We start from the raw sequence: 25,029 nt of genomic DNA, 5'->3' as shown, positions 1-25,029 counted from the left end.
TCTGTCCTTAAACATAAGACAGGATTAGGATGGAAGATATTCTTCCATCCTAGTGGGAGAATATCTTCCATCCTAGTTCTAGTGGAAGATATTCTTCCTAAATCCCTCAGAAAATGGCCACATTAATAAAAGAATCAAAGTTACCAAATGTAAATAATCAGGGTTGTCAGATTTTCAGAAAGAATTTGACAGAGAACCCCTAGCCAAAAAAATCTGGAATAAAGATGTGAAGAAACCTAGCGTCCTGGCAAGTTGGCTTCTTAAATTCATCACAGGGTCTTTTGCCAAAGGCTTTCACGTAGTAAACTGCATGGAAATTATTACGTACTTTGGAAGGGTTTCAAATTCGCAGTTTCAGAGAAGCTAACTGTGCTCAAGACAGTTAACCCGTACTCTCCACCCATCACCCCAGCAATAAAACTTGATTCCATGCTGTAAAAAAAATCAGTGTTTTGCCAAAAGTTTACGTATGTGCATTCTGCCTATGGAAAAACTGAAAGATGAAAATTAATGAAATGAAATGAAAATATCATGCTTACCAAAGTAACTCTGGATTACAAGCTTTTCAATCCTCACATGTTTGTGAAAACATATAATGAACTCTTGGGGAAACATTCCTGTGGTGGTCCAAAAAGTTTCTGGATTTCTATTGTTAATTTTAAAGAAAAAGAGAAAAGAACAGCTAAATGCTTAGAAATGCTTAATCACAAATCCTAGTGAATAAGTACTAAAAAAAATAAACCACCATTGGATTCTTACAATCCCTTCCTGTTTATTCTGCCTCTAATCTCTCCCCAACTTTAACAATTCTTTGAAACCACCAGATATATTCTTTAAAACATGGAATTGATGTCACTGTTGTCTAAAATCTTACAGTGATCCCTTATTGCCTATAAATCTAAACTCCTTAGTATGGCACTTAATGATCCTGTACAATCTGGTCCCATCATTAAGTATACTGTCCCCCATCATGATATCATCTCTCATTACTGTAGTCACATTGGACCGATTAAAATTCTGCAAACACATCATGCAGACTCATGTCTCTGTGGAAGCCCTTCTTCCCTTGCAAAGGTTTATTCACTTTTTGGTCACATCTCTCCAAGCCCACCAAATCACAATCACTTTCTCCCTCCTTTGCACTCACCTCATAAATAGCATCCAATTTATATTAGCACTTTTTTCACGTATTTTTATTACTCCAGCCATGCCTTCTTTAAGTCCAGTTACTTTCTCTTACCTTTACATCCCCAGCAACTATCACAATGGCTGACCAACAGTAAATACACAACAGACGCTTATTGAAAAAAAAATTAAAACATGCACTCAAGTGTTAGTTATATAATATAAAAAATTATACACACATACATACACACTTATATTATTGACTATATAAATAATCATTTCTTTAATTATATAAGGTTTTTTCTTTTTTTGAGGTAAAATTTACCTACAGTGAAATTTCTCTTAAATGTACAATTCAATGCATTTTGATAAATGTATATGGTTATGTAACCAATACATCAAGGTAAATAATAGCCTAATCAAGATAAAGAACACTTCCATTATGCTAGACATATCCTTTCTCTTTCTCTCCAGACAATCCCTACCTCCCTTAGGCAACCACTGCTCTGAGTCTTATTACCACAGACTATGCCATAATTTGTTTATACATTTTTGTTTGATTTAAAAATATATATTTATTTATTTATTTATTTTTGGCTGAGTCTTTGTTGCTGGGCAGGGGCCTTCTCTAGTTGCACTGTATGGGTTTCTCATTGCAGTGGCTTTTCTTGTTGCAGATCATGGGCTCCAGGGTGTGTGGGCCTCAGCAGTTGTGGCTTGCAGGCTCCAGAATGCAGGCTCAGTTGTTGTGGTGCATGGGCTTAGTTGCCCCATGGCATATGGGTTCTTCCTGGACCAGGGATTGAACCAGTGTCCCCTGCATTGTAAGGTGGATTCTTAACCACTGGACCACCAGGAAAGTCCCTTGCTTGATACTTTTGTTGAATACTTGAATTGTTTTCAGTTTTTTACCATTATGAATAAAACTTCTATAAACATTCTTGTACAGGTGTTTTTGTGGAAATGTTTTCATTTCTCTTGGATAATTACTAGGAGTGGAATTGCTGAGTCATACTGGACATGGAACAACAGACTTGTTCCAAATAGGAAAAGGAGTACGTCAACGCTATGTATTGTCACCCTGCTTATTTAACTTATATGGAGAGTACAATATGAGAAACGCTGGGCTGGAAGAAGCACAAGCTGGAATCAAGATTGCCGGGAGAAATATCAATCACCTCAGATATGCAGATGACACCACCCTTATGGCAGAAAGTGAAGACGAACTAAAAAGCCTCTTGATAGAAGTGAAAGTGGAGAGTGAAAAAGTTGGCTTAAAGCTCAACATTCAGAAAACTAAGATCATAGCATCTGGTCCCATCACTTCATGGCAAATAGATGGGGAAACAGTGGAAACAGTGTCAGACTTTATTTTTGGGGGCTCCAAAATCACTGCAGATGGTGATTGCAGCCATGAAATTAAAAGACGCTTACTCCTTGGAAGGAAAGTTATGACCAACCTAGATAGCATATTCAAAAGCAGAGACATTACTTTGCCAACAAAGGTCCATCTAGTCAAGGCTATGGTTTTTTCAGTGGTCAGGTATGGATATGAGGGTTGGACTGTGAAGAAAGCTGAGTGCCGAAGAATTGATGCTTTTGAACTGTGGTGTTGGAGAAGACTCTTGAGAGTCCCTTGGACTGCAAGAAGATCCAACCAGTCCATCCTAAAGGAGATCAGTCCTGAGTATTCATTGGAAGGACTGATGCTGAAGCAGAAACTCCAATACTTTGGCCGCCTCATGCGAAGAATTGACTCATTGGAAAAGACCCTGATGGTGGGAGGGATTGGGCGTAGGAGGAGAAGGGGACGACAGAGGATGAGATGGCTGGATGGCATCACCAACTCGATGGACGTGAGTTTGAGTGAACTCCAGGAGTTGGTGATGGACAGGGAGGCCTGGAGTGCTGCAATTCATGGGGTCGCAAAGAGTCGGACACGACTGAGTGACTGAACTGAACTGATATTTAATTTTATAAGAAAATGTCAGAGTTCCAAAGTGGCTGTGCCATTTTACATTCCTAACAGAAATGTAAGGGAATTCTAGTTGTTCCACATTCTTGCCAACATTCTGTTGTCAGGCTTCTTAGCTATTCTAGTGGATGTGAAATGGTGTCTGACTATGGTATTAATTTGCATTTTCCTGATGACAAATGATGCTAAGCCCGTTTTCATCTGCTTTCTGGTCATTCATATAGTTTCTTTTGTGAAGTGTCTACTAAATATTTTCTCATTTTTTTTAAAAAGTTCTTTTCACTTTAGAGGGTGGGACAAATGGACAGAGTAGAGGGCTAGACAATAAAAAAAGGCTGAGCACCAAAGAATTGATGCCTTTGAACTGTGGTGCTGGAGAAGACTCTTGAGAGTCCCCTGGACAGCAAGGAGATCAATCCAGTCAATCCTAAAGGAAATCAATCCTGAATATTCATTGGAAGATTGATGCTGAAGCTGAAGCTTCAATACTTTGGTCACCTGATGCAAAGAGCCAACTCACTGGAAAAGACCCTGATGCTGGGAAAGATTGAAAGCAGGAGGAGAAGGGGATGACAGATAATGAGATGGTTAGATGGCATCACCTACTCAATGGACATCAATATGAGCAAACTCCAGGTAATGGTGAAAGACAGGGAAGCCTGGCGTGCTGTAGTCCATGTCGGCGCAAAGAGTCAGATGTGACTGAGCGACTGAACAAGAAGCAGCAGCATGGAAAGATAAACACTATGATATGTAAAATAGATAGCCAGTGGAAATTTGCTGGATGACTCAAGGAGCTCTAACTGGTGACAACCTAGAGGGCTGGGATGGGGTGGGAGGTGGGAGAAAGATTCAACAAGGAGGGGAAATATGTACACCTATGGTTGATTCATGTTGATGTATGGCAGAAATCAACACAATATTGTAAAGCAATTATCCTTCAATTAAAAATAAATAAACTTAAAACTTAAATGTTCTTTCCACTTTTACCACATATTTGTAGGAGTCCTTTGTCAGACATATGTATTGTGAGCATTTTCTCCCAGGCTTCAGTTTGCCTTTTTATTTTCTTATTTGCGTTTTTCAATGAGTAGTAATCTTACTTTTGGTGAAGTACAGTTTCATTACCCTTTTATGCTTATAATTTTTGTGTCTTCATTAAGAAATCTTTGCCTACTTCATTGTCACAAAAATACTTTATGTTTTCTTTTATAAGATTAAACATTTTAGCTTTGAATATAGTTCTATGATCCATATAGAATTAATTTTTGTGTTTAGTATGAGGTAGGGGTTGAGGTTTATTTTTATCCACATGTTTATTCAGTTGTTCCAGCACCACGTTAAAAGACTCTTTTTCCTATTAAATTACTTTAGTGTCTTATTCTAAAATTAAAGGACTAGTTATAGGTGTTTGTATTTCTGCCCCTTCATTTTATTCCACTGATCTATTTCTATATCCTTAGCCTTTTGTTGAAAATTAATTGACTTTACATGCATGGATTTATTCTGGGCCCTCTAGTCTGTTGTTATGATCTATATAGATCTATCTTTACTAAAATGCCATGCTATTTTGATTACTATGTATTTATTTTGAAATCAGGTAATTTCAGGGCTGCAACTTTCTTCTTTTATAAGATGTTGCAAGATTATTTTTTCAAGATTAGTTTGCATTTCCATATACATTACTACAAGAACAACAGTCGTTTTATGGAGAAACTGCCATTGTAACAATATTGAGTTTTCCAATCATGAATGTAGTGTATCTTTTAATTTAGTTCTTTAATTTCTCTCAGCAATGTTTTATAGTTTTGAGTGTAAAGGTCTTGAGTGTCTTATTAAATTTATTCCTATTTCATGTCTATTTAACTGCTAATATAAATGGAATTTTAAAAAATTTCACTGTCTAAATGTTTCCTGCTAGTATATGGTAATACAATTGATTTTTGTGTATTGACTTGGCTAAATCCACATATTAGCTCTAGCAGATATTTGTAGATTCCTTAGGGTTATGTAGATTCATATAATATGTGAACAATTTTTTTTTTAAGTAGTCAACAGCTCCTGTTTTATAAACACACACACACCCCGCTGGAGAAACTGAAACTCAAATAAATATTGCTATTGCTAAGTCACCTCAGTCGTGTCCGACTCTGTGTGACCCCATAGAAGGCAGCCCACCAGGCTCCCCTGTCCCTGGGATTCTCCAGGCAAGAACACTGGAGTGGGTTGCCATTTCCTTCTCCAATGCATGAAAGTGAAAAGTGAAAGTGAAGTCGCTCAGTCGTGTCCGACTCTTAGCGACCCCATGGACTGCAGCCTTCCAGGCTCCTCTATCCGTGGGATTTTCCAGGCAAGAGTACTGGAGTGGGGTGCCATTGCCTTCTCCGCAAATAAATATTATGAATAGTTAATAAGACTACTTTGTTATACATGTAAAGAGGGCTCATTCCAAAACTTATTTTCCTTGTTGCCATCAAGAATAGGAACACTTTTTTTTTTTATGCTGTTCTTACTCTGCTTTTTTTGTTGTTTTTTTTTTTTAATTTTATTTTATTTTTAAACTTTACAATATTGTATTGGTTTTGCCAAATATCAAAATGAATCCGCCACGGGTATACATATGTTCCCCATCCTGAACCCTCCTCCCTCCTCCCTCCCCATACCATCCCTCTGGGTCATCCCAGTGCACCAGCCCCAAGCATCCAGTATCCCAAGCATCCAGTATCGTGCATCGAACCTGGACTAAGAATAGGAACACTCTTTGGGGAAATACTATAAGGGTGTATTTTGATCATTATCCTCATTATAATATACCTACTAATTTTCTTTTAACATTTTATTTAATTTTAAAGACTACTTTCCATTTACAGTTATTACAAAATATTGGCTATATTACCCATGTTGTACAATATATCCTCGAGCTTATTTTATATCCAATAATTTGCCCCTCTCTCCTCTCCCTACTGGTAAACACTAGTTTGTTCTCTGTATCTGTGAGTCTGCTTCTCTTTCTGTTATATTCACTAGTCCACTAAGTTTTTAGATTCCACATATAAGTAATATCATACTGTATTGAACAAAAACAATTTTGCTTTCTTTTCAGTCTTTATGATTTCTATGTCTTTTCTTGCCTTACTGCATTGGCCAAGACTTCCAGGACAATACTGAATAGAAATGGTGAGAACATCCTTGATTTGTTTCCAGTCTTAGGGAGGAAGCATTTTTTGATATTGAATACAGTTGATTTATAGTATTATATTAGTTTCTGGTATACAGCATAGCGATTCAATATTTTTATAGATTATACTCCATGTTAGGTTATTACAAAATAATGGTTATGTTTCCTGTGCTATACAAAATATTCTCATTGCTTATCTATTTTATATGTAGTAGTTTGTATCTCTTAATCTCATAACCCTATCATGCCCTTCCCTGCTTCCCTCTCTCCACTTAAATCCACTAGTTTGTTTTCTATATCTGTGAGTCTATTTCTGTTTTGTTATATACACTTATTTGTTTTATTAGGAAAGCACTTACTATTTCACCATTAAGTTGAAAATTTTTAGTAGATGCCTTTATCAGACTGAGAAAGTTCCCTTTTTAATTTTTTGAGAATTGTTATCATGTTTGGATGCTGAATTCTAATGATTTTCTGGAGTGACCATATGATTTTCTTCTCTCTTGCTCTGGCAATACAGTAAATTACACTCAATCTGTACTCCTGTGATAATATGGTGAATAAGCCAATCTTGCATTCTTATGACAAACTCCATTTGCTGAATTCAATTTATAATGGTTTTATATCTAAGTTTATAAAGGATATTGTTTTTTAATTGTCCTTTCTTGTCATGTCTTTGTAAGGTTTTGGGATCAAGGTTATAATTGTTCTCATAAAACAGTTTTGAAAATGTTTCCCTCCTCTGTTTTTGAAAGAATTTATGGAATATTGGTACTATTTTCTCTCTAAATACTTTATATAATTTAATTTATATAATTGATATAAGCTATTCAGATTTCTAAGTTTCATCTTATATCATTTTTATAGCTGGAGTTTTTCAAAGAATCTGTCCATTTCATCTAAGTTGTTAACTTTATTAGCCTAAATTTGTTCTTTATATTGACTTACTATTCTTTTAGAATCTTTAATGATTGTTTCAATTCTGATACTGGTAATTTCCTTTTTTTCTTTCTATTTTAGTCAGTCTTGCTAGAGGCTTATACCTTTTATTAATTTTTTCACATAATGAACTTCTGGTTTTGGTAATTTTTTCTAGTTGTCTATTTTCTATTTCATTGATTTCTGCTCTTATCTTTGTTATTTTTGTCTTCTACTTTCTTTTGGTATAATTTGCTCTTTGTTACCTAGCTTCCTAAGGTAGAACTTATTGGTTTTTAAAATATTCTCCATTTTAAGTATTTATGCTATTACCTTCCTTTAATGCATTGACTTAACTACATCCCACAAATGTGGCTATATATACATTTTTCATTATCATTCAGTTATAGTATTTTCTAATATCCCTTGTGATTTCTTCTTTGACCCATTGGTTATTTTGAAGTACCATGTTTAATTTCTAAGTTTTGGGTGTATCCAGATGCCTTTCTGTTATTTATTTCTAATTTAATTACATAATGGTCAGAGAACATATTCTTTTCCTTCCCAGCTTAACTGAGATATAATTGACATGTAACATTATGTAACTTTAAGGTGTACAAACACTGTGTGTGAACGTCACTAAGTCATGTCCGACTCTTTGCAACCCCATGGACTACACAGTCCATGGAATTCTCTAGGCCAGAATACCGGGGTGGGTAGCCTATCCCTTCTTCAGGGGATCTTCCCAGGCCTGGGATTGAACCCAGGTCTCCTGCATTACAGGCGGATTCTTTACCAGCTGAACCACAAGGGGAGCCCGAACAAACACTATGACTTGATATAACACATATACTGCAAAATGATTACCCAATAAAGTTAGTTAACACGTACATCACCTCACATAACTACCATTTTGGGGGAGAATATATTCTTTAAGATTTCAGTCTTTTGAAATTTATCAAGATTTATTCAATGGCTCGGTTCATTTTAGTGAATGTTCAATAATATGTATCATTGCTGATTATAATGTTCTATAAATGCAAAAGTCAAGGTAATCAATAATGTTATGTAGATCATTTAATTTTTACTAATTTTTTGGTCTAGCTGCTCTTTCATTCCTGAAAGGTGTTAAAAATCTCCAACACCTTGACTGTGAATCCAAAGACCACATATGAATTATTCCATTGACAGGAAATGTCTGTATAAGCAAGTCTATAGGGACAAAAGTAGACTAGTGGTTGCCTAGGGCCGGTCGGGAGAGGGGGTGGTTGTGAAGGGGTATGAGGTTTTCTTTTGGGATGCTGAAATGGTCTAAAATGGATTGTGCAGATGGCTGCATAATTCTGAATATGTTGGAAGCCATTGAATTGTATATCCTAATGGGTGAATTTTATGGTATGAGAATAATATGTCAATAAAGCTATTACAAAAAAGAAAAGAATAGAATCGGGGGTCTCCTAACTCACAGTTCTTTATTTTTTTATACTATGTTTAATATTTTACAATTTATTTTTATTTACATTTAAATGGTTTAAAATTTTATTCATTTAAGTAAATTAAATAATTTTTACTTGCCCTATGCTTTCTCTTGGGTGCTTTTAATGAACATGATCAATATAATAATACCAAAGATAAACTGAGATGCACTTGGATTTTAAAATAATATATAACTGAATCACCATAATTAAGTATAATGATGTCTTTAAAATAGTAGTTTCCTTTAAAATAAGGCCTTATGGCTATTGACTATTCAACATCTATTATCTCTATGTGATAATAAGAAAAAAGTCATGGAATTTTTTTCACAATTCTGAGTCAGGGTAAGTGTTCTTAGTCCAAAGTAACACACACAGTTCACTTGCTCAGGAATTTTAACTGCAAATCTACCATTCTTCCACATTATGCCAAAAGATTCAATTCTCTCTCCTACTTTTTCTTAACTCATTTGTTTCTTGTGTAGAATTTTTCTCCGTTTCATTGACATATTAAATACCAAGGGTCAAAAAAAGAGTCCAGAGGAAGTAGAAATATAATCACTTTTAAAAACTATTTCTGGGGAAATTAAGAATCGGGGACACTGTCCATTAGGGGCAAATTTATAGTATTGTTTTCTCCAAATAACTCTATGGTTACTCCCATTTAGATAAATCAACTTATGAGCAGATAATAAGTTTTACTATCTACCATATAAAGTCTACCTGTATTTGTTGGAAATGGATATGAATTAAGTCTCTGATATGCTCTGTTCAGATATCAGGTCAGTAAGTACTTTATTCCATATAGTTTTCTATCAGTTTAGTTCAGTTGCTCAGTCATGTCCGACTCTTTGTGACCCCATGGACTGCAGCATGCCAGGCTTTCATGTCCATCACCAAGACCTACAGCTTGCTCAAACTCATGTCCATAGGGTCAGTGATGCCATCCAACCATCTCATCCTCTGTCGTCCCCTTCTCCTCCTGCCTTCAGTCTTTCCCAGCATCAGGGTCTTTTTAAATGAGTCAGCTCTTCGCATCAGGTGGCCAAAGTATTGGGAGTTTCAGCTTCAACATCAGTCCTTCCAATGAATATTCAGGGTTGATTTCCTTTAGGAGGGACTAGTTGGATCTCCTTGCAGTCCAAGGGACTCTCAAGAGTCTTCTCCAACACCACAGTTCAAAAGCATCAAATCTCCCGTGCTCAGTTTTCTTTATAGTCCAACTTTCACATTCATACCTAACTACTAGAAAAACAAGAGCTTTGACTAGACAGACCTTTGTCAGCCAAGTAATGTCTCTGCTTTTTAATATGCTATCTAGGTTTGTCATAGCTTTTCTTCTAAGGAGCAAGTATCTTTTAATTTCATGGCTGCAGTCACAATCTGCAGTGATTCTGGAGCCCAGGAAAATAAAGTCTGTCACTGTTTTCCCATCTATTTGCCATGAAGTCATGGGACTGGATGCCATGATCTTAGTTTTTTAAATGTTGAGTTTTAAGCCAACTTCTTCACTCTCCTCTTTCACTTTCATTAAGAGGCTCTTTAGTTCTTCTTCACTTTCTGCCATAAGGATGGTGTCATCTGCATATCTAAGGTTATTGATATCTCTCCTGGCTATCTTGTGCTTCTTGCAGCCTGGCATTTCGCATGATGTACTCTGCATATAAGTTAAATAAGCAGGGTGACAATATATAGCCTTGACGTGCTCCTTTCCCAATTTGGAACCAGTCTGTTGTTCCAGGTCCAGTTCTAACTGTTGCTTCTTGATCTGCATACAGACTTCTCAGGAGGCAGGTAATGTGGTCTGGTATTCCCATCTCTTGAAGAATTTTCCACAGTTTGTTGTGATCCACTCAGTCAAAGGCCTTGGTGTAGTAAATACAGCAGAAGTAGATGTTTTTCTGGAACTCTCTTGCTTTTTCGATGATCCAGCGGATGTTGGCAATTTGATCTCTGGTTCCTCTGCTTTTTCTAAATGCAGTTTGAACATCTGGAAATTCTTGGTTCACGTACTGTTGAAGCCTGGCTTGGAGAATTTTGAGCGTTACTTTGCTAGTGTGTCAGATAAGTGCAATTGTGCAGTAGTTTGAACATTCTTTGGCATTGCCTTTCTTTGGGATTGGAGTGAGAACTGACCTGTTCCATCCCTGTGCCACTGCTGAGTTTTTCAAATTTGCTGGCATACTGAGTGCAGCACTTTAACAGCATCATCTTTTAGGACTTGAAATAGCTCAGTTGGAATTCTATCACCTCCACTAGCTTTGTTAATAGTGATGCTTCCTAAGGCGCACTTGACTTCAGACTCCAGGATGTCTGGCTCTAGGTGAGTGATCAGAACGTCATGGTTATCTGGGTTGTGAAGATATTTTTTGTATAGTTCTTCTGCGTATTCTTGCCACCTCTTCTTAATATCTTCTGCTTCTGTTAGGTCCATACCATTTCTGTCCTTTACTGTACCCATCTTTGCATGAAATGTTCCTTTGGTATCTCTAATTTTCTTGAAGATTCTCTAGTATTTCCCATTCTATTGTTTTCCTCTATTTCTTTGCATTGATCACTGAGGAAGGATTTTTTTATCTCTTTGCTATTCTTTGGCACTCTGCATTCAGATGGGTATATCTTTCCTTTTCTCCTTTGCCTTTAGCTTCTCTTCTTTTCTCAGTTATTTGTAAGGTCTCCCCAGATAACCGTTTTGCCTTTTTGCATTTCTTTTCCATGGGGATGGTCTTGATCACTGCTTCCTGTACAATGCCATGAACCTCTGTCTACAGTTCTTCAGGCCCTCTGTCTATCAGATCTAATCCCTTGAATCTGTTTGTCACTTCCACTGTATAATCCTAAGGGATTTGATTTAGGTCATACCTAAATTTAGGTCTAGTGGTTTTCCCTACTTTCTTCAATTTAAGTCTGAATTTGGCAATAAGGAGTTCATGATCTGAGCCACAGTCAGCTCCCAGTCTTGTTTTTGCTGACTGTATAGAGCTTCTCCATCTTAGGCTGCAAAGAATGCAATCAATCTGATTTCGGTATTGACCATCTGGTGATGTCCATACATAGAATCAACTCTTGTGTTGTTGAAAAAGCATGTTTGCTATGACCAGTGAGTTCTCTCGGGAAAACTCTGCTATACTAACGAGTTTTGTCTAATCTAAAAATATTACATACTTATTCATTAGCATGGACTGATAAAGCTATACTATATATTATCCATTATGTGTAACAGCCAATCTAAATGATCTACAGACATACTCCTGAGAAAGAAAGGTCACAAAAAAGTGTAAGGTAAATTAATATTACCTTGGAAATGTGATTTATCTCCAGTCAAAGACAACAAGTATTTTTAGGAAGACTGCCATTTCTGGCAAACAACTTAAGGTAAATTTCTATAGGTCTGTGACCCTCATAGCAGTTTCCACATTTATATCTTTTTTCTAAGGCAGAGTGGGGTTAAATAACTATTACCTGAATTTCAGGAAGTAAAAAATTATGGATTAAGAGGCAAGTATATTAAGTTTTTTATTCAAACCTTAAGTCTGAGAAATTGGGAGTTAGAAGACATGAGTGTTAGTTTTGATTCTGCCACTTGCTTATTTGTGCGATTTGGAGAAAATCATTTTACCTCTAGTCATCTTTTTTGTTATCTTTATAATGAGGTTGAAAAAAAGATTTTTTTTTTGGCCTCTTATTCCCCAAGCTTACTGTGAGGGTCAAATAGCATAACATCTATGAGACTATAAAGCTCTATGCAAATGTACATTAACAGATGCATGTATGTAAGTACGTGTGACTGTATGTATGACTAATCTTTGATGATCTAATTCACAAGCTGCTGCTGCTGCTAAATCGCTTCAGTCGTGTCCAACTCTGTGCTGCCCCATAGACAGCAGCCCACCAGGCTCCCCTGTCCCTGGGATTCTCCAGGCAAGAACACTGAAGTGGGTTGCCATTTCCTTCTCCAATGCATGAAAGTGAAAAGTGAAAGTGAAGTCGCTCAGTCGAGTCTGACTCTTAGCGACCCCATGGACTGCAGCCCACCAGGCTCCTCCAAAAAGGTAAAGCAGCCTACCTGAAGGAAGGGACAGATGTCAGAGAGGAGATAACAACTGGGCTTAAAGAACAGGTCCATTTACTAGAATTTTATCCAGATACATGGACTTCACAATAGAACATGAACAGCCACAAGACCCATGTTACAACTGGCTCTGCTTTCAATAGTTAGAACTAGTACCTGACCTCTCTAGACCTCTCTTGCTGCTGCTAAGTCACTTCAGTCATGTCTGACTCTGTGTGACCCCCATAGACGGCAGCCCACCAGGCTCCCCTGTCCCTGGGATTCTCCAGGCAAGAACACTGGAGTGGGTTGCCATTTCCTTCTCCAATGCATGAAAGTGAAAAGTGAAAGTGAAGTCGCTCAGTCGTGTCTAATTCTTAGTGACCCCATGGACTGCAGTCCACCAGGCTCCTCCATCCATGGGATTTTCCAGGCAAGAGTACTGGAGTGGGGTGCCATTGCCTTCTCCTCTAGACCTCTCTTACCACAAGTCTAAATGAAAGGTTTAGATAAGATATCTTCCAGCTCTAAAATTATATGATTCTATGAGTCAAACTCAGATCACTGTATAAATACCAAGAAAGAGAACTCAAGAGGGTAATAAAGTAGCCAGAACTATTAAAAGAGGAGTTCTTCCTGGATGGACTTAGAGGTTATTTGCTTAGTGAAATAAGTTAGACAGAGAAAGACAAATATTGTGAACCTCTTACATGTGGAATCTAAACAATAAAACAAACTAGTGAATATAACAAAAAAGAAAGAGACTTACAGATAGAGAACAAATTGGTGGGGAGAGGGAAATGGGGAGGGGCAAGATAGGGTAGGGACTAAAAGGTACAAACTACTATGAATAAAATAAATAAGCTCCAAAGAAAGCTGAGCGCCGAAGAATTGATGCTTTTGAACTGTGGTGTTGGAGAAGACTCTTGAGAGTCCCTTGGACCACAAGAAAATCCAACCAGTCCATCCTAAAGGAGACCAGTCCTGGGTGTTCATTGGAAGGACTGATGTTGAGGCTGAAACTCCAATACTTTGGCCACCTGATGTGAAGAGCTGACTTATTGGAAAAGACCCTGATGCTGGGAAAGATTGAGGGCAGGAGGAGAAGGGGACGACAGAGGATGAGATATTTGGATGCCATCATCGACTCGATGGACATGGATTTGGGTGGCCTCCGGGAGTTGGTGATGGACAGGGAGGCCTGGCGTGCTGTGGTTCATGGGGTTGCAAAGAGTCGGACACAACTGAGCGACTGAACTGAACTGAACTGAAGGATATATTGTGTAACATGGCAATTATAGCCAATATTTTATAATAACTATACATGAATATAACCTTTAAAATTGTGAATCACTACACTGTACACCTGAACTTACATGATACTGTAAATCATTTATACCTCAATTAAAATTAAAAATTTGTGTTTTTTGCTGCACCATGTGACATGTGGGGTCTTAGTTCCCCAACTAGGGATCAAACTCTTGGCCCCTATAGGGAAGCGAGGAGTAATAACTATTGGACCTTGAGGGAAGTCCTATATACCTCAGTTTTTTATTTTTCAAAGGAGTTCTTCCATTAACCATTTACTTTTTTCTTAGAACTTAAAAGTCTGAGAATGATGTATGTCTCTATCTAGAATAAGCTCTAGCACAGTGAAGAGTGATAACTGGAATGATATCGAGAAGCTAAGAACTGAAAAATGCAGGTGGATAGCAAGAAGTGAAGTGTTCAGTTCAGCAAAAATTGCTTAGACTAGAAAGAAAACAGGCAGTAGGTAGGAAGCTGTAATGTTTACATTCCTATTTACCAATAAAAATTCGGAATAAAACCAGATATTAAAATGTATACTTCCAAAAAATGAGGTAGCTCTTGTTTGAAGTTTTGCCTTGAGAGACCACATTTTAAATAACTATTTTCAGAAAAAGTTCAGTTTAGGAATTATCAAGAAAATAGTAAAAAAAAACCTAAATATACGCAACTGAATTAGCTCCAGGATGGTATTAAAGTGCGTAATCAAGTAATTCAGTTCACCAAACATTTATTAAACTATGCTTAACAGTGCTAGTTGTTGTAAAATACGTAATCTCAGTACTCATAGGGTTCACTGAGCTAATGTTAAGGCTTTAAGGAAGAAAAAAGAGTAACTCTTACCCATCAATCATATTTTCAGGTGGGTGTTTTTCATCACTTGATGTAGCTAAAATAACTTCAGTCCCTTCAGAGCTCAAACAAAGATCAACTTTTCTCATCTTAAAGTGTTTAATCTGCAAGGAAAACAGTAACAAAACGATAACAACAAAAACAACTTTTTTCCTCTCTGAACTTCATCTGAGAAAAGGAAGAGACAGAAAGTCTGTTGCCTAGCACACAGCTTAACAACCAAGTTATTCAACCAGTGGGAGGGACTCCAGCATGTTTGTTTATGTAAGTAAACTTCTGACTTCTCCCAGGGATAATCTGTAAGATATGAGTATTTCCAATACTCTACTCCACAAAACAAGTCCCTGACACTGACATAATTTTTCTGCTTCTAAAATTAAAAATCCTCAATAAATATCTTGAAACAGTTAATAAGCTAGAATAACATGACTTGGTAAGTTAAGTTTTTAAAAAGTATTTGTATTGTTATATTTCTGAAATTTAAAAAATGCAGAGCATAAAAATAGACTTTGTACCTATTTATCCATACACTTATCAACTGAAGTAGTAAGCAACATTATTTAAATCTTAAAAAATACCTCTCTTTTTTTTTAGCAGAAATGTGAAATAAGAGAGAAGGCAACTTTTCACTTATTATTAAATTCTAAATCAGTCACTTGGTTCATGAACTTAGACATTTCTGTTGGAGAGTAATATTTGAAGTTTGATAAAAAAGCATATTGAAAAGATATTGTTGAGCTCTTCCATGAACCCTGGAGGGTAAGACAGAAAGAAGACCAGAGGAGATTACATCAAAACTCACCTTCCTACTTGATCTGCTGGTGATAGGGCACGAAGCAATATACAGATGCAAACTGACAACGAAAGCTGTATCTGTAAAGAATTAAAAAGATGAATAGTGTTTGGAAAAGAGAGAAAGGCTTCCAATACACTTCATATGCTGGCCCAAGTGTCTAATTAAAAAAAAAAAAAAACTATTTCAAATAAACAAGAGGGTACAGTATTACATATATTAAATAACTATATACCAACTTCCCAGATTTAATAAATGTTAACGTTTTGCCATATGTACTTTTTTTGTCCTTATTCCTTTCCTTGCCCAGTGGTAATAGCTATTCTGAAATTGGGGAATATTCTCCCTGACTATATTTTTATTTATTTATTGGCCATGCTGTGTGGCACGCAGGATCTTAATTTAACATGAAGTGTGGAGTCTTAACCACTGGATCGCCAAGGAAGTCCCTGACTATTATTTTTATACTTTTACCATATATGGTCAAGAAGATCCCCTGGAGGAGGAAATGGCAACCCACTCCAGTACTCTTGCCTGGAAAATTCCATGGACAGAGAAGCCTGGTGGACTTCAGTACTGGGGTCAAAAGAGTGAGACATGGCTGAGCAACTGAGCATACCTCAGTATGGACTATTCTTTTAAAATTTAGATGCTTTCATGGTGTATACTTGCTACTTGCTTTGTTCATTCAATATTATGTCTTCAAGATGTAAATTTACTTTATTCATTTTAACTGCTATAAGACATTTCTCCATTTCTCTAATGATGGTTATTTAGGTCTGTTTCCAATTCTTTGCTATTATAAACAAATTTGTAATGCATATCTTTGTGCATGTATCCATAGGCACATCTGGGAGAAAATCTTTATAATAAACCATATTTTTCTTTGTAGAAGTAAAATTGTAGAAATTTAGAATTGGTATATCTCCAAGTCAATAATTGATGATTTGATCTCTAAATCTAATACAGTATTATTTGTAGTATATGAAAGTTTCTGCTCCCTCATATTCTCACCAACTTGGTATTGTCACACAGTTTTGGTCAATCTCTTTGGTGTGAAATGGTATCTCAATACGATTTTAACTTGAATTTCCATGATTACTAATGAGGTTGAATACCTTTTCATGTTCACGGGCCACTCAGGCCTCTTATTTGCTTTTTCTTATCTTTTGCTCATTTTCTATTGGATTTCTATTTTTCCTTCTGCCCTTTTCTTTTTGATTTGTAGAAAATTAAAAAAAAAAAAAAGCCTGGATACAAATACTTTGTTATAGCATTGCAAATATTTTCTATACTATAGCTTGATTTTTCTTTTTAACTTTTGTGTGTGTGTGTGTGTGTGCAAAAGCTGCTCCTCCATCATACACACCTTTGTTTTTGAACTACAACATACATACAGAAAAGAACACAAATCATAAGTATACGGTCCAAGGTGAACACACCCAGTTAACCACCACCCAGATAAAGGAGCAGAGTGTCACCAGCCCTTGAGCCAGGCCCTTGTGATGCCCCCTCCTCGTCACTACCCCTTTCTCCTTCCCAAAGGTAGCATGGTCCTTATTTCTAACACAATAAATTTTGCCTTAACTTCAGGTAAATGGAACCATACAGTTGGTACTCACTTATATCTGGCTTCTTTCCTCACCATAATGTGTCTGAGATTCACCCATGTTGTTATGTGTAGCAGAGTTGAAGTGCAACTGAGTATCCCAGTCCCCACCCAGCTCAACTCCAAATAAGATCAAGGAAGTCAACCCCTAAGTGGAGTTTCACAGGAAACTAGGTGTGAGCTAAAAAGCAAAAAAAGGTTGCTATGGTCTTGGGTACTTGGATTAAGCTCTGATGAAGGAAGGAACTGATCTCACTCTCAAATATGTGAAATCAGAGCTAAGATGAAACTATTAAAGTAAAACTACAACTTGATCCAATCCTAGTATAACCCTTAGTTGGACTGAAGTGATCTCTCACCCTATTAGACACAGAAAATGTTGTGTTCTTTCTGGGAAAAAACCCACCTGCTTCAGTATCTGTTGTTCTTAAGCACAGTGTCAAACACACACAGTCACTTGAATAGCACAGGGAATTATAGCCATTATTTTTTAATAACTTTTAATCAGGTTATGTTATAACTTATAATCTATAAAAATACTGAACCACTATGCTATCCACCTGAGATTAAAATAATTTTGTAAATCAACTATACTTCAATAAAAATTAAAAAATAAAACCTTTTCTAAAAAACAAAAACTTAGCACAAAAAAAAGTCATTTGAAGTAGATCTACAGATGACCCAGGTGCTGGAATTATAAATCAACTAGCGAATTCACTGATAAGATGGACAAAATGGGTGAAAAGAAAGGGAATTAGCAGAGAAATGTAAACTATTAAAAGAAACACAATGGAAATTCCAGAACTGAAAAAATACCGTATCTGAAATAAAGAATTCACTTGATGGATTTAATATCATATTAGACACAAGAAAAGGTCAGTGAACTTTAAAAGATATGTCAATAGAAATAATCCAATATGAAATAGAGTAGGGGAAAATTGAAAACAAAACAGAGCATCATACCTGTGAAACAATATCAAACTAGTTGGAAATATCAATACATGTAATTAAAATCCCAGAAGAGGAGGACAAAGAGGATAATACAGACAGATAATTTAAGGTGATATGGCTGAAAAATATCCAAAATCTATGAAAGACATAAACCCACAGATCCAGGAAGTTCAGTGAACCATAAGTTGGATAAATACAAAGAAGATCCCACCAAGGCACACCTTAGTTGACTGCTGAAAATTAAAGAAAGAGAAAAAATTAAAAGCAGTCAAGCAAGAAACATCTTATATGCAGCAAAACAACAAGAAGAATCAAAATTGACTTCTCATCATTACCAGTGGAAGGCAAAAGACAATGGAATGACATCTTTGATGTGCCAAATGAAAAAATAAAGAATTTTATGTTCAATAAAAATATCCTCTAAACGTAACAGCAAAATAAAGACAAAAACTGAAAATATTTGTTATCAATGCAAAGAGTTGGACACACGCAGACCCATAGTACAAAAAATATTAAATGAAGTACTTGATAATTCCTAGTTGAATTCTGGATCTGTGGGAAGGAATGAAGAGAACTAAAGATGGTAAATATATTTATTTTTAACATAAAGAATATTATTAAAATTTCTAAAAGACTACTGAATAGGGGACTTCCATGGTGGTCCAGTGGTTAAGACTCCATGCTTCCACTGTAGGGGGTGCAGTGCTTTTTTCAAACATTCTTTTTCCTTTTTAAAAATAATCTCTTGGCTGTATGACACAGAATGTGGGATCTCAGCTCCTTGAGCAGGAGTCAAAGCCATGCCCTGCATTGAAAGCACACAGTCTTAGCCACTGGACTGCCAGGGAAGTCCCAAGGGGGCACAGGTTTGATCCCTGTGTGTTGGGTAATTAAGATTCTGCACTGCTGTGTGGTGGGGCCAAAAAAATAAAAGACTACTGACTGAAGTAAAAATAATATCAAGGACCAGTAGAAATTTAACAGATGAAAGTAATAGATAACAATAATAACACTAAAGAGAAAGACAAAGGAGGCTGTATTTTTTGTAAAGTACTTTTGCAAAGTTCTAATGTTGAACATGAAGTGATATGCTATTAATTCAAAGTAGAGTAATATGGTGAGGATACATGTTATAATCCTAGAATTAGGATAACGCAACCACTAAAAAAAATAAAGAGTTATAGGAAGGAGGTCAACAGAGAAGAAAAGTTGGAATACCATAAAATATATGATAAATCTGAAAGGCAGAAAAGAAAAAAAGATGGGACAAATTGAAAATAAATTACTAGAAGACAGATTTAAGTACAAATACACAGATTATTCCATTAAATGTTAATAAATCAAATACTGTATTATCAGACTGAAGGAAAAAAAACAAGTAAGTACTCTTTTCAAGAGACAATCTCTAAATAAGAAAGTAAAAGGACAGTATAAGATAGAATAAAATCATAGTATCTCATCAGGTAAATGCCCCTATTTAAATTTTCCCCTATTTAAAACCAAATGTTTTTTGGTTCTATCCTTTATACATTATTACAAACAGTTTTATTAAATTATATTAAATTTTTTTTTGAGATGTGGATTACATCCATTATAGATTGAATTCAATCTGCTGTGGATTCAATTCCATTATAGACTAATTTGGAGAGAAGAGACATGTTTATGATAATGAGTTTTCAAATACATGGATCTGGAATATCTTTTCATTAAGCCTTCTTCTAAGTCCTTAAACTATATAGTTTCCTACAAACATATCTTCATCTTTATTATAAGATTCACTCTTAGACACCTTATGGTTTCCATTATTATATAAATGGGATCTTAAAAAAAACCTATTTTTTAAAAGTCTTATTCTTTACCATACAAGGAATATTTCTAACATTTCACCATTAAATGTGATGCTCACTGAAGATTTCTGTCAGACACTGTTTGTTGGGTTATAGAAATTCTTTTAGTTTTTTTTTTCTTTTAAACACAAATGAACACTGAATTTTATCAAATGCTCTTCTAACATTTACTAAAGTGATCATATAGATGTTTGTACATGTTGCTAATGTGATAAATCAAGATTTTCTAATGCTATGGCATCCCCAGTTTGAAGCATAAAATCTATCTACATGGCCAAGGTATAATATTAGTATTTTTATCCATAGTTGGATTTAGTTTCCTAGTATTTTTAGAAATTTTACAAATATATTTCTAAGTGAAATTTGCCTATGGTTGTTTTTGTTGTTGTTATTTAGTCCACGTCTGGATTTGGAATTTAGACTATACCCCTAACATAAAGAAGTCAGAAAATTTCCCTTATTTTTCTGTTTGCTAGGTTATTGGATCCTATAAGTCTAGTAATGTTTGTGTGTAGATTTCCTATTATTTCAACAGTTCTTTTCAGGCTTTCTATACCTTCTTGAGTCAATTTTGAAATTTATATTCTGACAAAATTATCTATTTCTTCCTAGTTTTTGTTTATTGGCATGAAGTTCACTTTCTATTGTAATTCTATTGATAAAATCTAGTATTGATACTGTTAAAAAACCATGGTAAGATTAGTCAAAGGCATATATGCTAATATGTTTTTATTTTTCCTTTTTTCTTGCCAATTTTATAACAGCTTTTAATACTATTGATACCAGGGAACTGGTTTGCATGAACATTGTTAACCCTTAGTTTGAGGACAAGAAATCTGGTAAATTCCTGGAAATAAAGATTGAAGTACTTGGATGTTAATTTTCAACAAAATTCTAAAATTACTAAATTTTATTGTATTAAAAGCATGGCTTTGAAAATCTAAACAAGAAAGTAGCAAAATTGGAAAGCAACAGTAACATTAATTCAAAAGCTATATCAAACTTAAATATTTCTTTTTGTTTCATAGAGTTACTACCTATCAAAAATATTTCTCAACATTTCAACAAACCTCAGACCAGGTATCTCAAGATACCCTGTGGACTAGCTGAATAAACATGGATGGGTGATAGGCAGTACTTTAGGTAGATATTTATTTCTCAGAATCGTTATACTCAAAGAATAATGATTAATGGAACAGAATGAATTGTGAAGACCTCTATCCTTATCACAGTCAACATTTTTATTAAGGATGGAAGAAATGTTTATCAATGTTGCAGAGGACACAAAGCTGGGATGTCAGCTAATATGCTAGATGACACAATTAGCACACAAAGAGATCTGAGCAAGCTAAAAAGATAGACTGCAATGAATAAGATATTTAATAAGAATAGTAAAGGCCTATACTCAGACTTAAAAAAGTCAATCACACCAGGAATGGTCTTGATCAGGGATTGGCAGACTACTGCCTGAGAGTCAAGTCTACCCTGACATCTGTTTTTGTATGGTCCATGAACTAAGAATGGTCTTTACATTTTAAAATATTTTTCAAAATCAAAATATTTTGTGCCACATGAAAATTATACGAAATATGAAATGCACACAGTTCAATGTCCATGGACAATTTTATTGGAAATGGCCACACACATTCATTTATAGACTCTCTATGGCTACTTTTGTGCTATAGTAACAGAGAATAGCTGTGAAAAACTATAAGGCTCATAAAACCTAAAATATTTATTATCCGGCCCATTAGAGAAAAAGTTTGCCAACCTTTCACCTATACGTATAAAAGGTAGAGGATCAGTTGATTGCAAACTCACTATAAGACAAGAGTGTACTGTATCTGCCCTCAAGCAAGGAATGTTACTTCAAATTCTATTAATAGAGTCAGGAAGGAACCATATTCTATTAAAATCTTTGAAAACCAACTAAGGGCCAGGCACTGTGCTAGTAATGCAAAGATACAATGTAGTTAATCTTTGACTATGTAAACCTAAGACAAAGATGGTGACTAAGACCTGGTTTTTGCCTTTAAGCTCAGAGTCAAGGAAGATGGCCAAGCATGAAACTAATAATTTGCTATGTGCAAATAGTGGTATCCACATCTAGAATACTGTGTTCAGTTCTAGATAGTACAATTTAAGTAGGACATTGTCAGGCTTGATATTGTTCAGAGGAGAACAAAAAGTTCATGATGATCTATAAACTATGTTAATATGGAAAAAGCTGAAAGAATAGTTTCAAGAAGAGGTAATTTAGTGAGAGAAATGTGACTACAAGTTTTAATACCACAAATATGCATAAATAGAAAAAGGATTAGAATGTACCTCTAGTATGAATTTTAAGAAGGAAGACATGATAGATATAAGAACTTTCCTACAAAGTAGATTTTTAATCTTTTCCACGCTTTAAAGTGTCCAAGAAGACTAAGTGATTATCTTTAGAAGAAACTTGCACTGGAGTTCTTTTAGACTGAATCAAATTCTAGGAAATGTAGATAAGGAAACTTGAAGGCCAAGTAAAGATGGTGGGCTTCATGTAGTCTGTGGTCCAGTGGTTCTCAATTGGACTGGGGTAGATTTAGCCCCCCCAGGGGACATCTGTCCACTTCTGGAGACAATCTGGCCGTCACACTGGGGGCTGTGTGTTAGCCACTCAGTTGTGTCCAACTATTTGCAACTCCATGGACTGTACTCTCCAGGCAAGAATACTGGAGTCGGTAGCTATTCCCTTTTCCCAGGATCTTCCCTACCCAGATATCGAACCCTGGTCTCTTGCATTGCAGACAGATTCTCTACGTGTGAGCCACCAGGGACGCCCATAGTGGGGGGAGGGGGTGATGCTACTGTCATCTAGAAGCATTTGGGCATTTCATGATGCTACTAAATACCCAACAATGCACAGACACTCCCCCAAAACAAATAATTATCTGACTGAAAATGTGAATAGTGTAGAGGTGGGAAAACCCTGAGGTAGTCTATTTGGAGGTGACAACGTGGGGGTTGGAAACTTGTAAAGCAAGGAGAGAACCTGCTTTACAAAAGCGTTATTTTAGGGAAATATATCTAGCATTGATGCGTACGTAGTAGATGAATAAGGAAGAGAGTGTAATCTCCAAATGTTCAGTTTTGTTCTAACCTCACATTCTTACAACCTAAGTTGTCTGAAGGAAGCAAACTTTAATACAAAACTCATTTCACACCTCCTATAGCCACCAATGGAGAAGGCAATGGCAACCCACACCAGTACTCTTGCCTGGAGAATCCCATGTACAGAGAGCCTGGTAGGCTGCAGTCCATGGGGTCGCCAAGAGTCCGACACGACTGAGCGACTTCACTTTCACTTTTCACTTTCATGCATTGGAGAAGGAAACGGCAACCCACTCCAGTATTCTTGCCTGGAGAATCCCAGGGACAGAGGAGCCTGTTGGGCTGCCGTCTATGGGGTCGCACAGAGTTGGACACGACTGAAGCGACTTAGCAGCAGCAGCATAGCCACCAATATCCTTCCTTTTTCCTCTGTTGGGTGGAATTATTCAAATAACAAGAAGTGGTAGAATTTGGGTTCACTTTAAAGGTTTTTGTTGTGGTTAACGAGAAAGTGGCAAACCAATCCCAAAGAACCCAAAAAAACAACTCAGCAGATATGCTGCTTCGTAACTCCAAAAATGTAGGTTCAGGGTGTAGTCTAACTCCCCGTCCTGGGAGGCCTTACTTAATTCATTTGTGTTCACTCAGGGCCTCAGTTCATTAAAGGCGGTGAACTCTGGGATGCCATCCTTTGCATTTTTAAAATTCCATGACCCTGGACTTCCCTGATGCCTATCCTCCTCTAAACCCAGTGCCACTTAGCCACCCTTTCACCTCCAGTTCAAAGCCATTTCAAGACCTCCAAGAGCTCCAAACACATACTTTTGGACGCCCGGCCGCAATTACATAAAATATACGAGCCCATATCCTATTAATACAGCAAATATAACCCTTAAGTATACGGGTTACGTTCCAGTTGATAGGTTACATCTTGATACCTTTATTAATTTCGATTCGGAATTGACTTCCCCTTTTGGGGGGTCAAAACATTATTTCTGCCTTCCAAAAAGCTCGTGGGCTGCCACTACTGTCTCCAGGACTCAGAGAACAGACCTGCGTCAGGCTTCCACCATCCGGGTCCCCTCAGCACCCGCCCGCCGTCCTCCGCCTCCTCTCCGTGCGTCTCCTCACAATAACCGGCCACGCTCGGCCGCTTCCTCCCCCACCAGCATCCCCCTCCTACGACCTCGTCCAGCCAGGATCCCACCTCCCCCAGGCCTGGCCGCACCGCCCGCTCGCCTCAGTTTCCGGTTAGCTCCAAGCTGGCGGAACGCGGGGAGTCGGGATCTCCCTACAGCCCCGCCTTCAGCCCCGCCCCCTTCCCCCTCTCCGCAGGCCTCCTGGCGATCAATCCTATTCCTGGCTCTTCGCCCCACCCCGCCCCACAGGCTCCGCCCACCCCCGCCCCACCCTGCGTTGCGTGTCCGCCCCCCAGCTCCGCCCCAGCTCCGCCCCCTTTCGCCTAGCCGTCGAAATCCGGTCGCGCACAGCTGCACTCCCGGCTCCTACGCGCCACCTCGCCTGCAGGCCCCGCCCCCAGACCACGCCCCCGTCCTCTTTACCGCGCGGGTTGAGCGCCGTAGCCCCGCCCAAGGGCCTTCAGTAGGCAAGGGCCTTTCCCTAGGCAAGGGCCTTTCCCTAGGCAAGGGTCGGAGCACGCGTAACCTTCCCTCCCCGAGCAAAGCTAGATCCCTGGGGCCTGTGAGACCCACGCGACCCTCCTCGCGCGAGCACGCACGCGCAGTCCTCATAGCTCCAGCTCGGACCCCTCGGTCCTCAGGTCGCCGGCCTTGGGCCCGGCCCCGCCTCCAAGCCCGACCCCGCCCCTCATGCCGGGTCTCGCGCAGGCGCGCCTCC

The 25,029-nt window shown here is 37.4% G+C and overlaps 1 protein-coding gene across 8 annotated transcripts in view; it reads right to left on the bottom strand.

Annotated features, from left to right (window-relative positions):
• HSPB11 (heat shock protein family B (small) member 11) overlaps positions 1–24,988 on the bottom strand; it is a 72,311-nt gene extending 47,323 nt beyond the window's left edge. For 2 of the 8 annotated variants that reach the window (XM_025288693.2, XM_025288697.2), the window contains exons 1-4: positions 24,911–24,988; positions 15,685–15,755; positions 14,874–14,986; positions 540–646 (exon numbers count right to left, since the gene is read on the bottom strand). In XM_025288693.2, coding sequence (XP_025144478.2) covers positions 540–646; positions 14,874–14,986; positions 15,685–15,755; positions 24,911–24,923 — 304 coding nt within the window. In that variant the 5' untranslated portion in view covers positions 24,924–24,988. Of the gene's footprint in view, positions 1–539; positions 647–14,873; positions 14,987–15,684; positions 15,756–24,110; positions 24,135–24,225; positions 24,359–24,379; positions 24,509–24,734; positions 24,873–24,910 lie in introns of those variants that run through there. The other 6 variants (XM_006067215.3, XM_044944997.1, XM_025288694.2 and 3 more) reach the window with 6 other exon arrangements.
• Between the last annotated feature and the right edge of the window lie 41 nt (positions 24,989–25,029).

This window comes from Bubalus bubalis, chromosome 6, assembly GCF_019923935.1.
Source record: "Bubalus bubalis isolate 160015118507 breed Murrah chromosome 6, NDDB_SH_1, whole genome shotgun sequence".
Lineage (NCBI taxonomy): Eukaryota > Metazoa > Chordata > Mammalia > Artiodactyla > Bovidae > Bubalus > Bubalus bubalis.
The sequence above is the reverse complement of the archived record's forward strand: the minus strand, read 5'-3'. Positions and strand labels throughout refer to the sequence as shown.